The sequence below is a fragment of the Lemur catta genome, chromosome 3, assembly GCF_020740605.2.
Source record: "Lemur catta isolate mLemCat1 chromosome 3, mLemCat1.pri, whole genome shotgun sequence".
Taxonomy (NCBI): Eukaryota; Metazoa; Chordata; class Mammalia; order Primates; family Lemuridae; genus Lemur; species Lemur catta.
The window spans coordinates 67248041-67270036 of record NC_059130.1 but is presented as its reverse complement, the minus strand read 5'-3'; the positions used below and the strand labels follow the sequence as shown (position 1 = coordinate 67270036).

The following is a 21996-nucleotide window of genomic DNA, read 5'->3' as shown; positions in this document are numbered from 1 at the left end:
ATGGTAATCATTTATTGCTTGAATAAGAAATACAACTTACTGTGGTTGTGAAAGAAACAGTTCTAAAAGCAAATTGAATTAGCAGATGTGAAGGACCATTTTAAAACTAATAAATTTGGTCATGATTAGTTTATCTTATACTAAAATTTCAGCCACATTCCAAACTGGAAATATTAAGAAAAACATTTCCACATAATTTCTTATGCTATGCTAGTACCACTGCCAGGAAGGAAGGGTTACTTCCGCTCACATGTGGATCACGGCATTCTTATGGAGCCTTTGATCAACTGATGGTCTTTGTCCTATTTTGGTGAAATTCTTGGCTACCAGCATATTTAAAGCATTAATTTATGATTTAATATAAATAATTTTAATAAAATACTGAGTAACATTTGACATGTTTGCATATGTGCATATTAAGAAGAGTGAAAATTAATAAGTATTTTTTTAATAGCTCCCATTTCTTAATATTGCTGTGAGTGCATTTCAGGAACAGTAACATATGCTCCTCTTTTTAAACCTGAAAGATATCTAGTGTCCAATGGTCATCACGTTTATCTCAATTTCCTTAACTCTGTAATGGGAAATAAAACAAAGCAACTTGAAAACTCTATTATGAAAATTAAGTGGAATAATGTAATAAAGTGCTGAGCAGGATGACTCACCCATAATAGGCATCCAATCATGTGTGTAGCAAAAAATATACTATTCTATAATTGCATGTCTCTCTCACACTGTTTCCTCCCTTCATCCCTCATTCACCCTCGCCCTGTTCCTTAGCCAAGAATCAAGTCCTTTTTTCTTATAAGAAGGCAAAATGTCAAGATTCATTTTAGCAGAGAAATGATTTGTTTTTCAAGGCAGTCTCTCAGGACTCTAAAACAGCATAGGAATTGACCCCAGTTGATCACAAAACTGCTCCATGTACCTCTGAGCTCTGTATTAAGATTAAGCTCACACTGATTATAATTTTAAAATTTTTACCCTTCATATTCCTTGCACAAAATTATTTGGTTGTTCAATAGATATCACCACATTCTTAACTCTTCCGAAGCTGAGTGTTTATAACCAATTATGTTGGTATAGAGATAGTATATTTTTGTAGAGGGAGAAAATACCCAAAACAAATATAGTGTTGTTATCATTAAAAAATAATCAATATTTTAGACCTCAAATAAAAGGAAGTGTTTGACATTTGTGGGCTTTCTTTGACAGGGAATTAGCTGCCCAGACAGGGTTGGCTGAATATTTGTGTTGCCCTCAGTTTATAGACACAGCTCAACCCAGGGAAAGTGCTTTGAGTGTACAGGTTTTTTTCAAGGATGTTTTTAATGTACAAGAGGCAGAGAATGTAAAGCAGAGAAGTTTGTTTTTAATAAAAAGAAACAAATAGAGATAATTCAACTAAAAAGGAGAATTCAAAATTAAGATGGGGCTTGACAAAATGGAGGCAGATAAATGTTAACAAAGGTCTTGGAAAATCCAGGGCTTCGATGTAGAAAGAAAGAGTAACTGCTTATTGAAGCAGAACAGTGTGAGTAGAGACATATGGAATAAATTTTCAAGCAAGGCCCCCAAATCAAATAATATAAATGAGTCCAAGAAATAGCAGTGCATTGTAACAAAGAAAGTTGAGATCAAAAGATGTAGTGATAAAGCTAATAAAAGAAACTGAGATAACTAGATAAGGGCAGTTTTGGGTCAAACCGTCCATTTGTGCTTAGGTTTTTCTTTCTTTTCATCATGGCTTACTATAGTTTGAAGGTGCCTTCAAATGTATAAATGAGTCCCTTGGGCCTTAGCAAGCTCTTTGTGCTACCTGAAGCTTCTGATTATGATTAGGAATGTTTCACTCATCCAGCCCTGTGCTCCTGTCATACTTTAAAAATGGCTCCTGCAACTCAGTGGTAAATAGAGCAATCCTGATATTCAGCCACGTCTCCAGGTACCTTATTCAGGAAGTCAGATAGCTAGATGGGAATGTGACCAACAGGTATAGACACATGAAAGTCTCTTAAGACTCTGGCCATGGTGAATAGGGCCAAGTGAATAGCAAAAAAGAAAGGGGCAATTTAAAAATCACCATCTACCCTCAAAGCCATTGCATTCATAGTGTTCTGGCCAATGACACATTTGCCACATGAACAAGAGGCTGTTCTTTCTAGTGTTTGCCCTCAAGTTGTTAGTTAGCTGCTGACCTCATAATCTGCACAGCTGTGGCATCCCAATATGTTGTCGTGAAACAGATTGTGATGTCTTAATTGATCACTTTCAGAGGTTACAATTGTCAAGTGAGACCAGTATGCTGATTCTTATTAGTTAAATTAAGCCTTGTTACAGCAGAACCGGCTAATTCACTATAATGACTAGGAAATTCAATGCAAATTGCTGCATTTTATAGATTAGAACACATCCAAAGCTTTTTCTTTTTTTCTTCTTTTTGATTTTTTAGATTTGTGGAGGCTATACCCCAAATATGTTTGTATTATAAAATGAAGCAATTTCTTGGAACAGTAGATGGAATGTAACCTCCCTGCACCATATGCATCTTGGTGATAAGTTGGAGTGTGCCATATGACACACACAATTTAAATCAGGCACTGATTTGCATGACTAAGTGAATTTGGAGAACTCGGCTAACAGTCGCCTGGTAGGAAGAATAGTATGTTATTCCTTATTGCCCGAAAGAATGTAGGCTCCTAAGAAGAGGAGGAATGGTAGATCAACGCCTGACCCCAACAGGCGTCTCCTTGAGCCTCCAGTCAGTCGCTGGTGAAGTCTTCACTACGGCACCAGCCTACAAAACCCCATTTGTCCTGAGATACACACCTACCTTGAACGGACTTATTTTAACATGGGTCCTGGACCACCTGCTGCTTAACTTATTTCAGAAAGCTTATAGTGGCAGGGGTGATTGACAGCCCCTTTGACAGCAGTTTTAAGACACCTCATAAATGGACTTCTGTGAGTTCTGCAAATCAAGTCTTCAAAATGCTTATTTTTGACATCTCAAATAATCAGAAGCCTTTGTCAGTCTAGCATATTTTATAGAAGCACAATAAAAACTAAATCAAGGAAATTAGTTTAAAGTAACATAATAACTGTTAGCATCCAAAATATAGCAGGAAGCACAAGAATGTCCACCAAAGCACTTTTTTATAGTAGAAAGAAAGAAAAAAAAAAACAAATAATAGCTAAATGCCCAGCAGTAGGCAAATACATAATTTGGTATATCCATTCAATGGAATATTGAGCAGGCATTAAAACTACCTCTAAGGGCTACTTACTGACATGGGAAAGGTTAATGATATGAAATGAAGTGAAAAACCAAGACTGCCAAATTGTCTAAATGACATTTCTCAACCTGTCTAACCTAACACATGTAGAAAGAAAAAAATGACAAAAATATGTGTAGTGTTGTCAAGTAATGGGAATATGGAAAGTTTTTATCATTTTTTCTATTCTTGCTTAAAATTTTTCAAGTTTTCCATAATGGGCCCACATTACTTATAACAATCAGGGGGGAAAGATTTTTAAGGCAGTTTGAGTCGCTTTGTTACAATATTTGATTCAAGAGACTGTGTTGAAGGCATCTTAAATCTAACTGGTCTGGAAATGAGCTCCTGATCTTCTTCCCCTGACCGTCTCTTCCTGAAGTCTTCTCCCCATCTCAGTTAAAGGCAGTTCCAATCTTCTAGTGGCTTAGACTAGAAAGCTGCAGTTATCCTGTGGGCTCTCCCTTCAGAATAGTTGGAGAACATGAGCAGCGTCTCCATCTCCTTCGCTACTCAACATGGTCCAGCCACCATCCTCTCTCTGGGATTGTAGCATTCGCCTGCACTCGCTGTTTTAGCCTTTGCATCTTTTTCAGTCAGCTTTCCACACAGTAGCCGAAGCTTTAAACTATAACTCAGATCAGTCACTTCTCTGTCCAGAGCCCTTCAGCAGCTACTCACGTCACAGGAAGCCAAAGGCCCTAAGTGATTTCTCCCCTGCCATGTCTGTGGCTTCAGTGCCTACTCGCTCTCCACACTGGCTCTGCCTGGGCCCATTGCTCTTCCTATTATCCCTCTCCTACCTCAGGGTATTTGCACTGGCTTTTGCCTTTGCTCTGAAGGAATGCTTTTCCCCAAATACCCACAGGGCCAGCACTTTCACTTCATTCACATCTTTCCTCAAATATCACTTTCTCAGTGAGGCCTTTTTCTAATCACACCACCAACACAAACACACACACACAGACACACACACACACATACTTCCTGGCCCCCTCCCTGCTTCAATTTTCTCCATTTAGTACTCATCAGCATTTAACATATTTTATAGTATGCTAATTTATGTATTGCTTTCTCGACTCCCCTCAATTTGAGTGTCAGCTACATGAAGACAGGAATTTTGGTTTATGATTTTCACAGCTGGATTCTAATCCCTGGAACTGTGTCTGACACACTGTAGGTGCTCAGTAACTGCTGTAAGTATCTGTCACTGATAGGAAAGATCTGGCACCATTCATTGTATGATGATTATCCAGTTGATGTTTTTTGATGTACCTTGCTTCCAATATAATTATTTTAATCCAATTCCTTTCATGTCCTACCAACTGAGCTGCTGATATATCCTAGGGACTTCTGGGGAGAGGGTTAAAGTGAAGAAGATAGACATTGTTCTTACAGAATTTATAGTCCAGTAGGCAGACATAATTAAACAATAAATTAAAGTACAACATAATAAGTAAAATAAGGACAATACCCAATGGGTGAGGGGCTACTCACCAATAGGCACAATAAAAATTCAGGATCAAATGTCAGATACAAAATGTGGAATCTCATAGAAGGGAGATGAGAAAGATATATATCAACAAAACATGTTGCTTATTTAACACTGTTTTAAAAGATAGAGTGATTTCTTTATATGGGAAAGAAGCAGCAAACATAATTTATTTGGTTATTTTAGGAGGAAAGAAACCAGGGAATAATGAAAAGAACAGTGGGCTTGGAGTTAGAAGATTTAGATTTGAATCTACCCATATGAGTCTTTGTTATCTCTGTGGTTAAATAAAAAGGCAGGAGGGAGCTTAGACCAACTCTAGAGACTGTATATGCCTTCCCGGGGTTCTGAAAAGGGGTCTTTCCTCATCCATCTAGAATAAACGTAATTAACATGGTTACTTGAGGGAATTTTTGAAGGGTCTCTGTAATATTTTTGTTAGCCTAGGACATGTCTTAAATAGTTCTGGGTTCTGAAAATCTTTTCCAGAACCTCTTCATTTGCTGAACTTTTCATATTTTTATCAGCTGCTACATAATCATTCATGCATATAAGTAAAATACAGAATTGATGCCTGGATATATTTCCTTTGCATTTCTTTTATAGCAACCAACCACATTACAGTGATCAAATCTTTCCATATTTTCTGATTTCGTTGGAAATTACAGTTCTGAATAAAAAAAATGGATCATTTAGGGTGGAAAACAATTGACTATTTTTCCATATAATATTAAACCAACACATTGGGATTATAGAAACTAAAATTATTTTTAGCAGTATATATTTACTTTTTTAATAGAAGCATGCCCCTAACTTGATAACCTATAGCAGAGGCTGTAGGATTGATATATATTTTTATATATATGTATATTTCTACATATATAAGTGTATACATATGTACTTCAGAGGTATTTCCATATTCAGCAATTACACAATATCTGAACTTTTTGTTTTCCCAGAGGAACTTGTAGGTAGAATTTACTAACTTACATATTTCTCCCCCTGCTTTCTTTTTCTTTCTGTTTTTCAGCCTTTGCAACTGGACTGTGAGCTTTGTGCCATAGTGTCAAACTCAGGTCAGATGGTTGGCCAGAAGGTGGGAAACGAGATAGATCGATCCTCCTGCATTTGGAGAATGAACAATGCCCCCACCAAAGGTTATGAAGAAGATGTTGGCCGCATGACAATGATTCGAGTTGTGTCCCATACCAGTGTTCCTCTTTTGTTAAAAAACCCTGATTATTTTTTCAAGGAAGCAAACACTACTATTTATGTTATTTGGGGCCCTTTCCGCAACATGAGGAAAGATGGCAATGGCATTGTTTACAACATGTTGAAAAAGACTGTTGACGTCTATCCGAATGCCCAAATTTATGTGACCACAGAGAAGCGCATGAGTTACTGTGATGGAGTTTTTAAGAAGGAAACTGGGAAAGACAGGTGAGTCCTCTCTGAAGCAGCCTTGTTGTCTTTTATTATCTTTCATGCTAAATCTTTGCTGAGTCCTTTTTCCAGCTATCAAATGAACAGTTATTTTTTAAACTGATTGTTATATGGTTTTGGCTGTTATGAAACCTTGACGAGCCAGCAGTGAGGTCCCAGTTTTTCCTGCCTATACTACCTTCTATTACCTCCACTTTGATTGGCTTGAGGCTTCAAAAAACACTGGATACTTCGCCAAGATATCTTTAGATCTTTTCTTGTTTAGCTCCATTTGCTGTTGATTAAGTTGGATTTCAGCTGAAAGAGGAAGTCTACACATTTCTGTTTCAAAACAGAGAAATGTTAAGGATCTTTAGGATTATGTAGGGATCTAAATTCTTCTGAAAATTCTGGCAAAATTTTACCTGAGACCACAAACAAAACAGGCTATTGATTCTCTGATAAGATTACATAGCTTCTTGCATGCAAATAGACACTGTGATCTTGAACATCATAACTTGGAATTTAACTTGTTAAGCAGAAGACCATATTGAAATTATACATCACTTAAAATCATTAGCAGTTAGATCCTTTTTTTTTTTTTTTTTTTTTTGAGACAGATTCTCACTTTGTTGCCCGGGCTAGAGTGAGTGCCATGGCGTCAGCCTAGCTCACAGCAACTTCAAACTCCTGGGCTTAAGCGATCCTACTGCCTCAGCCTCCCGAGTAGCTGGGACTACGGGCATGTGCCACCATGCCCGGCTAATTTTTTCTATATATATTTTTAGTTGTCCAGATAATTTATTTCTATTTTTAGTAGAGACAGGGTCTCGCTCAGGCTGGTCTCGAACTCTTGACCTCGAGCGATCCACCCGCCTCGGCCTCCCAGAGGGCTAGGATTACAGGCGTGAGCCACCGCGCCCGGCCCAGCAGTTAGATTCTTGAAGAGAAATGAGGTATAGATACCATTCACTCAATTATCCATAAACCAATTTGCATTTTCTTATCACATCTCCTTCATCTGCAGCATTCTGTAGACCATTCTTCCCACTTCCTTTTCTTGAGTCCTGCTTGGCTCATTCTTTTCCTTTACCTTCTTTCTCCTATTTCCACTCTTTGCTCCCTCTCCAGCTCCCCAGCTCCCATTTAACTGTATCATTGCCTGCCATTTGTTCCCCTCTTCAGAAAAATGACAGCATAACGGAGAGAAGGGGAATTACAAATCAGTTGCTCTTGGTTCATGTATCTAGCTCTAATAAAGAATTAAGGAAGATGTTGAAACCAATGGCTAAAGTTTTAAATTATTTGTGAATGTTGCTTATTTGTGGAATGCCATGGATAAATTGAGCATCTGCTATAGTTCTAATATTAGCATTCTGATTTCCTCAAAATGTATATCTTTCATTATTCAATATTATCAAATTGAAACTTTTAACTATATTGAGGTATGTGTGTGTGGCGAAGTGGAGGCGTTTCTGATATCTCTGGATATAATTTGAATGCTGATAATTACTTAAATATCCTAGGTGGGCTAACTCTCCTATTGATAATGTGGATTGATTTGAATTTAGCATTTTCTACTTCTGAGTACCAAAAATGCACAGCTTCATATGAAATGTAAAACAGAAATAGCCATAATACTAGTGCCTTTCTACTGGTTGGAGTTAGCAAGAAGAATCCCAAAGGTTAGATTTGAATCAGTGTAGCATAAACTGTCCAAAGAGGCAAGCAGTTGAGATAAAAGGAGTCAGTATGGTGCTTCAAAGAAATACTCTCCCATGTATTACCATTCTATATAAATATGACCATTCTCAAGGGGCCTGGGGAATTTTTGGTCTCTCACTAGCCCTGAGCAATGCAATTAACTAGATGTATTGGATTTTCATTAGAGTTAACCTTCAGGGTATCCCCCAGTCATAACTGTAAGCCCTAGAATAATTTGGGGGTATCAGAGAAGAGTTCAGCATGCTGTTGGTTCATGTTTTATGTGTTTATGTCATGTTGGCTTTTGCTGTGAGCTTTTAGGGAGACAACAGCATCACAGATGTGTAGATTGTACAATAAGAATGAAGAGGGGATAGCCCTGGGAGATTATTTTTCTCCTGGCTGTGATGAAGAAAGCTGTTTGTATAGTGGGAAAATTCCTTGGTAATTTTGCTCATTTGGTAAAATTAATTTGCAGGTATTGCTCAACTGGTAGAGTTAACAAAATAAAAATTAAAAAAGCCAAAATGATTTTGTGATGCACTTTTTTTGTTTTCTGAGTGTATTCCTTTCTGGTTGCTTCACTGAGTACTACAATCAGAAAGGAAAAAATAGCTATGCTAGTGTTTTAGAAATAGGCAGAATGGATGATTTAAGTAGAACCTCTTTGGATAACAAAAGGTTGGCCAAAGTGACCTCAAAGGCTACTGTTTCCATTATAATTTAAATCTATATCCTGACTTTAGCTGTGCTAAAGACTTTTATTGTGTAAGAATTTCCCATGGTGATCTGACATTCATTGCCAAATTTCAAACAAGCATATATTTTTTAACTTTTCATGAAGGAAAATGTCAAACTTATAAAGTAGAGAGACTACTAGTGTAATAAACTTCTGTATAACCACCACTCAGCTTGAATAAATATTAACTCATGCCCAATCTTGTTTCATCTATACCTCTACACAGTTTCTCTCCCCCCAAGGATTTTTTGAAGCAAATCCCAGACATCATATCATTTCATTCATAAATATTTCAGTGTTTACCTCTAAAAGATAAAAAAATAAAATACAATGCCATTGTCTTACACAAAAATCAACAATGCTCCCTTAATATCGTTGTATGTTTATTCAGTTTGCAAATTTTTCCAATTGTCTCATTAATATATTTTTAAGCAGTTAGTTTGAATCAGGATTAGCGTAAGGTCCATTCATTGCAACTGAATGATATGTTTCCTGTATTTCTCTAAACCTGTATGGCTGTTTCCTCCTCTCTCTCTCTCCCCTTATTGTTGAAGAAACCTAGGCATTTGTCTTATAGAGTGTTCCACAATCTAGATTTACTAATTGCACCCCCATGATATTTCTTCTACATTGCTATTAAGGCTTGATTGGATTCAGGTCCAAATTTTTTGCCAAGACGGTTAGGTAGTATTTCTATCAGTAGAAATATTCTCTAGTTTTCTCTCTTTTTCTGTCAGAAGACATTAGTGATTATTGTCTAGATCCAATAATTTATTAGGGTTGCAAAATGGTTACATTTCATCATATGTTTTTTGTTGATTAGCTGATATGCTTTATACATAGAAACATACCTTCAGTAACCATTTGGTTACCATGAGATAGAAGACATTACTGATCCCTTCTCTTTGTTTACTAGCTTTAGTGCATAGTTCCATTGCAGCCTCCAAAGGTGACCAGGAAGTTTATTGTTATTAATATTTACATGTTAACTTATAGATTTAAACATATTTGAAGTATTTTAATTTATTAAAATTATATCTTTATGCTCATATTGTCCTATTTTGGCCTGTGGGAATCTCTTCAAATTGCCTTTGAGTCCTTTTGCTGTGCCCGTAGTGGCATAGATTCTTTGCTTCCTGATATGACAAGATGTTTCAGGGTTTTTTGTACATATCCTGATGCAGGCCTGGACTCAGGCATTTGTCCAGAGAACTTCAGTTCCTTTTAGTAGTTAATATTATGAGTTCAAACTGAAACTTTCAATTCAAATCCAAGGCCACCAGGTTTTTTTTTTTTTTACAACATCTATCTTACATCTATTTCTTCTGTCTACTATACTGACAGTCACAGGTTCCAGAGACACCAGTGTAATTATTCATGTTTTATCCCACAACACACACACACAGCAATCTTATAAGAATAACAGCACAATGAGCAATAAAATTACTGTAAACATTTTAAGATTATTTTGCAAGAAAGAAGTCATTTTAATGGCAAGTATTCAAAGTGTGTGTCAGTTGGATCCTTTCAAAAAAGTTTTTAATTTTTTTCTCCTAAGTAAATATGACTAAGTTAAGTGGTGGATATATCATTGCAAGCATGAGGGAGAAGAGAAGTGGTGGCCATTTAATTTTACTTTTGTTGTAACGCTATTTTGCTTGATTTGTCTGTACTTACTGGAACTTTTTATCAAGTACTCATTTTCATCATCACGTTTTAACAGAGAGATCATGTCACCATTATTATGGATAATTTATAGAATTAAAAAAATATGTCATTAGTAGTTAAAGCAATGCATGATAGGAAAATGATTACATGGAGTTCCTCAAAGAAAAATTTACTTCTCAGCTTGCTTCTTCGAATTGTCAAAATTCTTTTTTAAAAAAAATATAGCCCTCCCATGTAAGGCAGGTAGGTGTCTTTTCATTTTTCCAGGGATTGTGTTTTTTGTCTTAAGGCATTCCTCACTGAGGAAACATGAAGTAGTAGAAGAAATATGTACACTGTTAAGTGTCTTAGAATAAGTTTAGACCAACTCACAAGCATATTGGACTGCCTTTTCAAACCAAATGAAATTTAATTTGCTTTCTTATCAGTTACTTCTATAATTATTTGGCTTGTCAATTAGAGAGGATGACCTTGTGGCAGACTAAGAGAACAGAAAGAGAAGGCTTCTTGACCTTTTTGTCTTCATCTTCTGGGGCCCAATTTTCTTTGGAATTCTAGGTCAGTTGGGTAGTGGCCACCTTTATATTTTCACTTATCAAATATATTTCTGGAAAGCAAGAATTGTGAATTCTACATAACTTTCATTTCTTCCGTAAATCTTTGGAACTAAAGATCTTGTATTCAAAAGAATCTGGACCAAAATATCTTTTTTTTCTGCTTGGATTGATTGGTGTGCATAAATAATATTAGGCTGCTGACATTCACATGTTTGCATTAATACATCTTAAGACCGAAACACCCTGGAGGTGCTGCAGAGCTGACAGTGGCACATGGCGCCACACTCAACATTGAAGAATGTGACTGTGGGCCTGGCACTTACAGATGCAAAGGGAATATTCACTTTTCTGGGGAAGCAATAGGAAGACAATATGAGATACTCTATTTTCCTATGGGCAGGTGGGCAACTGCAGCTTGCATTTCACTTTAGAAATATGCTGGCAAATATAGGCACATTATTTAATTAAGTAATAATTGAGAAAGCTATAGTCCCCATTAAAAGAACAAAGCTATTTCTGGGCTGATAAAGGACTCTGAGCTGCCCTAAATAGGTCTTAATTAGCTGGCACCAACGTGGCTCCGCCTTCAGGGAAGGATGAAGTTAATGAAAGCTAGCAGCAAATAGAATGGATGTTTCAAGATGTTCCTGCCTCAGGTAAAGACGATGAGAAGAAAGAGAGTCACTTTTAAGGATCATTTAGGAAACAGGATGCACAAAAGTCACTTTCAGAAAACACAAAAGGGGACACTGACTTATAAATACAGTATCAACATCTCTACCTGGCTAAGCTCTGCCAGCATGCTCCATCCACCCCCACTCAATCTTAAAGAGAGAAAAAGAAATCAGTGATCTGTCATTCCTCACTGTCTTATGTGGTGACAGTTTTATAAGCTGGCAAGGGTTTTAAGGGCACCCCAGGTTTTGCTATTTCAGCTTGGCCATTTTGAAAGTTTCTTGTGCCGTTGCATGACCAACAATAGAGATTAAATTGGCTCTGATCCCTTAGGTTTGCAAACCTTTAGTAGTATCTAGAGTGGGAAGGGATTTCGAGCCTTCTTCCCTGAGAATTGGGGAACCCTCTTCAAGTCCCCTCTGTCAGTACCCAAAGTAAGCTGCCTCAACAAATACAGTACAATGAGGAAGCAGGGACAAAAGAACAAAAATAAAACAAAACAAAACTAACATGCTAGTCTTAAGAGTCAGCTACGAGACACAGAAATGTGCCTATTTCATCCAGAAAAGTACTATTACTATATCTCAATCCCAAATACAAAGATGTCTGATTATTCATAACTCAGAATATATAGCTCCTAACCCCAGGAAAACTTGGACCAAGAGAAAATAGGCAAAGTAGGAAAGTCTCAGATTTGAAAGATAAGACAGAATACTAAAAAACAATATTTTCTTTTTTTTCTTTTTGAAGATGCTCTTTGCAAATACAGCATCTCAGCACTTTTTCAGTAGCAATATTGACACGCTCCTGTTAAAATGAATTAATATTCCCACCCTAGCTGATGTATTTGGCAGGAACAATGAGTTCACACCTCAGTTATGGGCAGACCCGTAGGACTCAGTTATGGGCAGACCCGTAGGACTCCTGAGTCAAAAAGCATAATAAGGCCATCCAGAGCTGTGTTTTCAGGCTAACAAGCATTGAGAAACGGGGGACTTCCTTTTTCCTATTACTTATGATGGCATTTAGTGACCTACCTCGGGCCTCCTCTGTAGTACACACGTGCTGGAAATTAAAAATTCAATAAAATAAGAGAGAAAGATCTATTTTAATAATGGGGAGCTGGAGAGACATTTGTAATTTATCAAGATATCAGTACCAACCTCTCATGGGTTTAAAAACACACACATGTGCCCATGCACACATACACACATAGAGTGGGTGAAACTATGATGTATTTGCAAGACAACTCAGTTTAGGATTAAAACAAGAGCAACATATTTTTAAAAGGAAGACTGTACAGACCACTGGTGACTGGGGAAATCAGGACTGGCAACGAGTCTACTTAGGGAACTAAGGTTCTCCTGGGCCAGAGGATGTGACTGAACAGCATGGCCAGAGGCACAGCCAGACTGTGCTGTATAGAAAGTCCCAATAGACACTGATGCAGAACAGTCCCCTCAATGTAAAGGCTTCTTAGTGCCACAAAGGCTGTGAAACTCAAAGACAAATAAGCTTTAAATTATAACCTTCATTAAAATATATCCAGACTTTTAAATTTTATACAGGATTTAAAGATTTTTTTTTTCTTATTTATTGTCATGGGACTTATCTGTTAAGTTGACATACTGCCCTCTTATAATTTGAATTTCTCGTCCCCTTTTTTTTAATTTTTCTTTTTTGGATCATCTTTCTTCAAGTTTAGTTCAAAATCAAGAAAATTAAGAATGGTTACATATTTGTCTTTAAAATATATGAGCCAAGAGCAATCTCTTTCTTTTGCTTTTCTCTATTCTTAGATGCCTTGACTCTTTTTAAGACAGAGTTGGTTGTTTTGAGAATTTTCATCCTATACTACTTCCATCTGTACTAATAGATTTTTAATTGCTTGGACAACTATTTCAAAATAACCTGCATGGTGTCTGGAATGTTATAGGAGCTCTACAGATGTTTGCTGAATTGAATTTCTGCTTCTCTGGAAATAGGATTCTTATTAGATATGTATTACTGACTGTATTACTGACTTTTTTCTTAACAAAGAGTAAGCCCTCTAGATCAACACAGTACTTTTCAAACTGTAATATGCAAGTCTCCTGCTGACTGAGGTGATTGGGGGCAGGGCCTGAGAATTTGCATTTCTAACAAGTTTCCAGGCCAAGACAATCCTCTTAGTCTGCAAATGGCACTTTGAATAGTGCTATTGACAAAGCTACAAGATAGTGTTTCCTTGTTTCTTGTACCAGGTAAATAATAAGTCAAGAATAGCTGTTTCCCAAATAGTTTGGTAATTTGCTTGTACTTGGAACCCAATTTTGTGACCCTGCCCTATTCCGTAGTCAATTAATAATGGGGCTCAGAAGTCCTTAAGAATTCAACAAGGGACTTATTTATCTGAATTTATTGTGTTTATTTGTCCATTTCTTTCACAAACAATAAATTTCCTAAGGATAGGGAGTATGTACATCTCCATTTTAATCTCAGACTTTAGCATAGTGGTGGTTTGCCACAAAATACAGTACCAAACAAATGTGTTGTTTTCATTTTACTTTTTACAACTTAAGGGCTCATAGATGTTTCAAGTTTCCTTGAATTGACCTCAGCAATAACTCATTTTCTTTCTTCTATTACCACTACTACTGTTCTAGTTTAAGCCTTTTTTACCTCTCTCATAGGTGAATACTAATTTAGTCCTGCCTCTCTGTTTTTGCAGAGATATTTCCCTCTGCCTAAATTACACTTCTTCTTATCACCATGCACATAAATGCAGCCCAATGCGACCAAATCAGATGTTACCTCTTTCATGAAGCCTTTTGTAATATCCCTAAGTGGAACTCTTATTTCCTCTGAAAATCCATAGTGTTATAGACTTCTTTTTTATAGAAATCTTCACTTTCTACCATGTGTTATTACTATTTATGTCTAATCTCTCCAGAAGGTCCATAAACTATTTGAGGGAATACCAAACACCCTGATACAATACTTGTCTCTAATAGGTATTCAGTAAATATTTGATGGGTGAATGGATAAACAAATGAATAAAAGAAATAATACTTGATGGTTTCTTTAAGTTTAAAAGTCTCTTTGCCATTTGTTGAAATACAAGTGAATTTCAAAACACCTTTATTCAGTCTATAAGGGTCACGGTAATGACAAAAAGGCAAGTTCTAGGATTGGATTTTGATAGAAAAGTTTCCACAGTTCTATTCAGAGAGACCACCCCTTGCTCTGTCTTACCCAGAGGTTGGCAAATCTATTACCTTCTCTAGGGTTTTTTGTGATTGGGTACTGGGTTTTTAATAAGTTACTGACAGAGTCATTCCTCAAACACAGGTTTCCATTTTAGTTTCACTTCAGTTGTGAGGTAGGCTCCAAAACTTCACTCACGATTTTGTGAGCTGTCAGTTTCCTGGTGAGAAAACAAATCCTGATACCCAAACCAAATGTTATACTCTTGGGCCTTAGGAGGCAAATACAGCCACCACCACAGAAGGGAGAAAATGAAATACCAGAGTAAAGGAGAACTGAAAACTCTAGTAAAACAACCTGAGCTTCACTACCAAACTTTATCTTTTAATTATCTTCCAAAAAACATTTTCTTCTTTGATAACTAAGAAAGTAAATTGCCTTACTTTTTAAATAGCTTTATGATGAACATAAAGAAAAGGAACAATTTGCAGTGGTGTCTTCCAACACACTGTATAAATGGTTGATGAATTCATACGTAGACTTAGAGGGAAATTAATGAAAGCATTTTTGACATAATTCAGATCATGCCACTCTTCTGCTCAAAACCATGCAATAGTACCTCATTTCCCTTAGAATAAAAGCACAAGTGTTTACAACTTCCATGATTCTACCATGAAAACACTTAAAACTGAAATCCCCGCCTCACATTCCCAATTTCCCTTACCTTGTTCTACTTTTCCTTTTATCCCGCAGAGGACTCTTTACCTTCTAACACTCTACCTAACAAAGTTATTTATTTTATTGCTTATTGTTTTTTCTGTATCTCCCCCAGTAGGATATAAGTTCCTTGAGGGCAGGGATCACCATCTGTTTTGTTCACTGATGTAGCTCAAACGCCTGGAATAGTGCATGGTATGTAATAGATACTCCCTATTTGCTGAATAAATAACCTAGAGATGGAGAAACAACTAAGTAAATAAAGGATTCAGGCAAACTGGAAAAAACTTCTTAGGTCAACCAAAATAGCTTAAAAAGAAAAAAAATGCATTCAGAAACAGTACAATTAAGTTACATGTTTCATGTTTGTTCTCCTGTTGTTCTGTGATAGGGTCCTAGGGTGGGAGCTCTCATGTCAGACAGATATCATTTCACTCAAGGAACTGGTCTGACTGATTTTGATCCTTCAGCACACAGACCACTTGTGTTTAAACAGAATTGACCAAATTACCTGATTTCTTTGGTGTCCAGTAGAAACAGCAAAAATCTCTCATTGTTACTTGGATTGGTAGAACAGTGGTTCTTACACGTGAGCCTTCATCGGATTTAACCTGGAGTGTGGCTAAAACACAGATTGTCAGGCTGAGCCCTAGAGTGTCTGAGCTGGTATTTTTTGGGTGAGGCCCAAGAGTTTGCATTTCTAACAAATCTCCAGGTAACATTGTTGCTACTGGTCCTAGGACCACCTTTTGAAAACTAATGTGGTAAAGAAAGATTTTGAGATGTTAGGAGTCATATTCAATTATTTTGAAAACATTTGGTCCTATAATCTTTATACTATTGGTGTATTGTTGTAGGAATATCTAAGATTATATTTTTGTTATGATATTTTTAATGGTGAGGAATTTTCTAACCTCCTGTGAAAATCCTACTGCAGCTCTGCCATTTTATTCTTCACTTTCTTAAGATCTCGCTCCTCTGTAATTATGCCAGATGGTGCTGTTCATTAGCTTATCAGAAAGTGATACTTTATCATTCTAGACAGAGAGACAAATCATTCTGTTCTCTGACTTTCCAGTCAAGAATCAACATTTGGGTGTATGTTCAACCTACTATTTGCGTTACAATTTTGCTCATTAGGTATTTATTACCCTCACAATGGATGAGCTAGTCATTTTCCTTCTGTCATGTGGTTCAAATTAGCACTGTTTGACAGCTGCCATCATCACAGCATTACCTCCACTAATACGTAATTTCTCTTTTGCCTGAATTATCTAGGTGAGGTGGTTATCTAGGAAGTAAGTCTATAAAATTAAGGTACTAAATAATATTCCATTCTCTGACTCATCATGTCGTAAACAGATAACTGGGGTCATTTCCTTGCAGCTTCTAGTTCTCGGGTTGGCATTCCTGATCTATGAGAAACAGTGAAACTTGTGGACAAAGAAAAGCAATATTATGACCAACTTCAAGCATTCTTTTTCTTTTATTGTATGTTTCCCTTACGAAGAAGGTAGAATGAGGAAAGCATATTATTTAATGAAAAGTGTTAAAACAAAAATAAAAACAAACAAGACTGAAATGCTTAATGAGATACTGGCAAAGTGGGTGGGCAACCTATTCCAGAAACATAAAAACCATGTGAAGCAGAGAACTGATTAAAATTCAGGACCCGGAAAAAAAAATCGTATTTGAAATATTCAATAATTGGAGCAAAAACATACTTTGTTTTTATTTATAATCTTCACTAAAAGGAGAATTAACATTATTACTAGATAATTTTCATAAAGGCACTATTATAGGTGTGTATGTAACATCAGTCTTATGATGTGAATAGGTTGTTTGTTTTCTCCTAGATTGCTTCTCTACACAGTTTTCATATTGAACTTGTGAAATTTTCTTGATCTTTTGTTGATTGGAGGTTAAGAGAGAAGGGGATATAGATGGGGGTTTCTGGGAAGGATTGTCAATCTGTCTTAATTTTTCCAGTTGGCAGTAGATCTTTGACCATTAAATCCTTATTAACCAAGATGTTAATGTCCTTGGAATGAAATGAGTGTCCCACAGTATATCAGTTGTGTCACTGTGGAGGCACAGAGGCTCTGAAGGTAAATACAAAACAAAGAACGGTTGCTATTTCAAGGTGACTTTTCCACTACATGGTCTATATTTCTGATATGTTCTGCAGTCCTAATCTGTGAGTCCATAACAAATATAGTTGGTTGTATTTAGAAGTGCATTAGATTTTCTTCCATCCATGGAACAAATTTCACTTTTGCTTCATGGCAATTGTAATTAATTTGCCCTTTATCTTCTCTTTATCTTTACTTCACTCATTACTCATATGATAGCTCCCCATCCCACCGTAATTAAGAGAGAAGGCCCTTCCAAAAGTGAGCCATTTGCAATTCTGTTATCTGGGAAGAGATACATAAAATATATTTAAAACAGAAATGACTGTATAACTGGTTCATCATATTTCCTTAGCAGGTGGATTCTTGGTGGGCAGAGAGCATGTTTCTAGTGTTTTTGCTGCCAAGCACATTGTGGGTGTTCCATAAATATTAAATAATAAGAAGAACTTCCTAATTAAGATGAACATTTTTCTCTATTAAGCAGATGGTGCTCAATAGGAGTACCCCATTATTTACAAGTATGACACAAGGTGCTGGCAATTGTTTGGGAAATGTGGCTCTCACTTCAGATGCTGATTATATGTTAAAGCAAACTTTTGTGACAAACAGCTTGATCAGTTATTAGTTAATCTTTGTGATAAAAACTGTGTCTGGAGATGGACTTTGTGTGTCTGTGTCTGTAATTCTGCTGTTTTGATTGTTAATATTGGCTTCAGTGATAAAAGTATTTCTTGCTATTTGATGCGAGGCAAGTTTTGGTGAATCTTTTTGTACCTGATTGTACCCATAGGCTCACCATTTGATTTGAATTCTCATCATTGCCTGATTTCTAAAGAGATTTTTCTTTCAAGTCCTTTGAGTGTCTCTTTGTGATTACTAAAGCTAGATGTTAACACCTCCGTGATATTTGCAATGCTTATATTCATAGCTGAACCCTCGGTGGGATGGAGGAGAGTTAATTAGGCATTCCCAAAATACACATCATTTTATGATTTTGCAGATCACCCCGATGAAAATAACAGTCTAATTTTGTCAAGTCATGTAAATTATAGTGAGAGGGATGATGAGAGTTCTCAGTTCTTTGGAGAAGTTAATTTTGTTGTCAGCATATCCACATTTCAAAAATCACAAACCACAGGAGGAACTTTCTAGCACAAGTGAGATTTGGTGATCAGATACTGTTTTCATTTCCAACGTTTGCCTTCTGTATAGGGTCTATGCAAATAGGGGCTTTCAAGGATGTAAAAGTAGCAGCTTTCCCTATTAGGAGCTCAGCTAGCAGCTGCCATGCTTTCTCATAAAAGACAGAAAACATCCTGTTTACTAACATATACCCATACGCCTTCACCCACGTACACTCACACCAAGCTCTTCTGTTTAGGCAGAGCTTTTATTTTGGTTTGAGACAGACAGCACAGAAGTGTAGCTTTATTCAAGTCTTTTGCAAACATTTTTTGAGCATGTAGTCCCTGGGTGCTAAGTGTCAGACGTTGTCCTAGAGGTAGAGAATTCACCGGTATTTGAAACACATTCTCTAGTTTTACAGGGAACTCATCAGAGGTTCTGACATATGTTGGCAGATGCTTTGCATCTGGTCTCACCTCCTTATTTTTAATATTTATAAATCATGCTCATCAGGATGTCAGTAGATAGGAAATGAAAGTAGCTGAGAAACTCTGCCAAGACAGACCAAATCCCAAAGTGAACTAAAAATAGTTGACCACAAGGATGTGAAGCAAACCAAGATGTGATCTTGAGGCAGCAAAAGTAAATATTGTGCCAAAATCCAAGATTTACCTCATTGTCAATCAATGGGCTAGAGATTTCACCTGTGTTCCCCATACCCCTGATAAGAAATCAAGACCCTGTGCTTATTCTATAATCCTGGAGTCTGCCCAGAACATGAGCTCATAAATATGTTAGCTTAAGTAAAGTTTATGATAATATAGAAGATGAATCATCTTCCTATTTTGAAAAGCATATAATCTGTAACTCAGTATTTCTGGAGTCCCTCCAGATGTCTACATGACTTTCTCCCTCATTTTCTTTAAGTCTTGATTCAAATGTCACCTTCTCAGAAAGCTCTTCCTTGACAACACCCTCCCTGGCAACCTGCTTACCAAACTCTATTTTCCTTGATGTCGCTTGTTATGGCCTGATATATGTGTGTTTGCTCTTGTCCGTCTTCCCTTACTAGACTAAGCACCATGAGTACAGGACTTTTTGTTTACCCAGCACTGTTTCTCTGCCCCTTCGAATAGCATCTGACACGTAGGTGACATTCACTACCCAGGTGTCGAGTGGACTATGTGAGGCTGTTAGGGTTTGTTAGTTTGTTAATATAAGAAGCAACATTAATCCAGAACTCTCAGGGTTGGACCAGAACTTAGAAAGCTCTACTCTCCTGTGTCCCAACATCTCCCCCACCAATATTCCTTTGTGCAATTTTTCTACTGCAAGCTTTATACTTTGAAAGATGTTATCTACACAAAACTACATTTGTTAAGTGGTATTTCAGTTATTTCTCCATTTTTGTAAATCTGAGACAAATATAGTCATGCATTGCTTAATGATGGGGATACTTCCTGAGAAATGCATCATCAGGCAGTTTTGTTGTGGTGGGAACATCACACAGTGTACTTAACACAAGGCTAGATGGTATAGCCTACCACACACCTAGGCCAGATGGTATAGCCCGTTGCTCCTCAGCTACAAACCCATACCCCATGTTACTGCACTGGCTGTTACTGTTACTGTACTGACCATAGGAAATTGTAACTCAATGGTAAGTATTTGTATACCTAAACATAGAAAAGATGCAGTAAAAGAACAGTGTAAAAGATAAAAAAGGGTACACCTGTATAGAGCAATTACCATGAATGGAGCTTGCAGACTGGAAGTTGCTCTGGGTGAGTCAGTGAGGGGTGAGTGAATGTGAAGGCCTAGGGTATTACTGTACACTACAGTAGACGTTATAAACACCGTACACTTAAGCTACACTAAATTCATTGAAAGGTTTTCTTTCTCAATAAATTAACCTTACAGACTGTAATCTTCTTATTGTATAAACTTTCTAATTGTTTAAATTTTTTATTTTTGTAATAACACTTAGCCTAAAACACAAACAACGTGTACAGCTGTATAAAAGTATTTTCTCTTTATATCTTTATTTGATATGCTTTCTTCTATTTAATTTTTTTTTTTTTTACTTTTTAAACTTTTTGCCAAAAACTAAGACACAAACATAACATCAGCCTAGGCTTACACAGGGTCAGGATCATTGATATTACTGTCTTGCACTTCCACTTCTTGGAATGCCTCCTGAAGCACCTGCCTACAGCTGTTCCACAGTTAACTTTTTTTTTAATAAGTGGAAAGAGTACCCTCTAAAATGATGATAAAAGTATAGTATAGTAAATATAGAAACCAGTAACATACTTGTTTATTATCATTATCAAGTAGTATGTACTGTACATAATTATATGTGTTAAACTTTTATATGACAGGAAGTGCAGTAGGTTTGTTTACACCAGCTTCACCACAAATACATGAATAAAGTGTTATACTATGATACTGCAATGGCTGTGACGTCACTAGGCCATAGGATTTTTTTCAGCTGTGTTATAGTCCTGTGGGCCACTGTTATAAAATTGGTCCATTATTGACTGAAATGCTGCTTTGCCTGACTGCGTAACTCCCATCAGAGATTCTGATAACCAGGGATCCACACGGAGGGGATATCGTTCAATCCAAAACAGTGGATGTTTCAATATGATATTGTATTGTGTAAATAAATGGTTGCTGTTTGACTTTTTGGAATTTCATACATAGCTCAAGAGTCTCTATTGCCAACTTCATGGTACCCTTAGTGGTCCAGAGATCTCAGTAAAGAAACTCAGAAATGAGCCCAACACACTCATTTCATGGGTAAGGAAACCTGAGACCAAGGAAAATTTAGTGATTTCCTTGAGGTCCCACCACTTGTTGTGACGCTTCACTCCCAGGGTCTTCTGAATCCTAGATCGGTGCCACGTTTACGGGTCCACAGGGGTCTCCACCACTGAACTGAGCACCAGGTGCAGTGGTTCTCAAACATGCTCTGTGGACCGCCTGTTTCAGAGTCTTCTGGAGTCCTGCTAAAAACAAGCCTCTCAGCCCCGTGGAGTCAGAATCTCTGGGACTGGATCCGTGTTGAATCAGCTTCCCAAGTGTATCTTACCCATACCTATGTCTGACAACCAGTGACCCATTATGGGCAAAGATTCTTGATTCTCCTCCATTGGAATGCAAAAATTAAAACATTTAAATCATATCACCAAACTATATGAATACATATTTATTGAGAACTTGGGCCAACAACTTTTCTCAGGGAGGGACACTAGGCCACATTAAAATCTGGTTAGTTTGACCCTAAAATTAGATAATA

At 36.9% G+C, this 21996-nt stretch overlaps 1 protein-coding gene across 1 annotated transcript in view; it reads left to right on the top strand.

Moving 5' to 3' along the window:
* The window catches only part of ST6GALNAC3 (ST6 N-acetylgalactosaminide alpha-2,6-sialyltransferase 3), a 311067-nt gene extending 304793 nt beyond the window's left edge, over positions 1–6274 (top strand). Inside the window, exon 3 of the mRNA XM_045547723.1 lies at positions 5798–6274. Coding sequence (XP_045403679.1) covers positions 5798–6211 — 414 coding nt within the window. The 3' untranslated portion in view covers positions 6212–6274. The remainder of the gene's footprint in view (positions 1–5797) is intronic.
* Positions 6275–21996: the final 15722 nt, after the last annotated feature.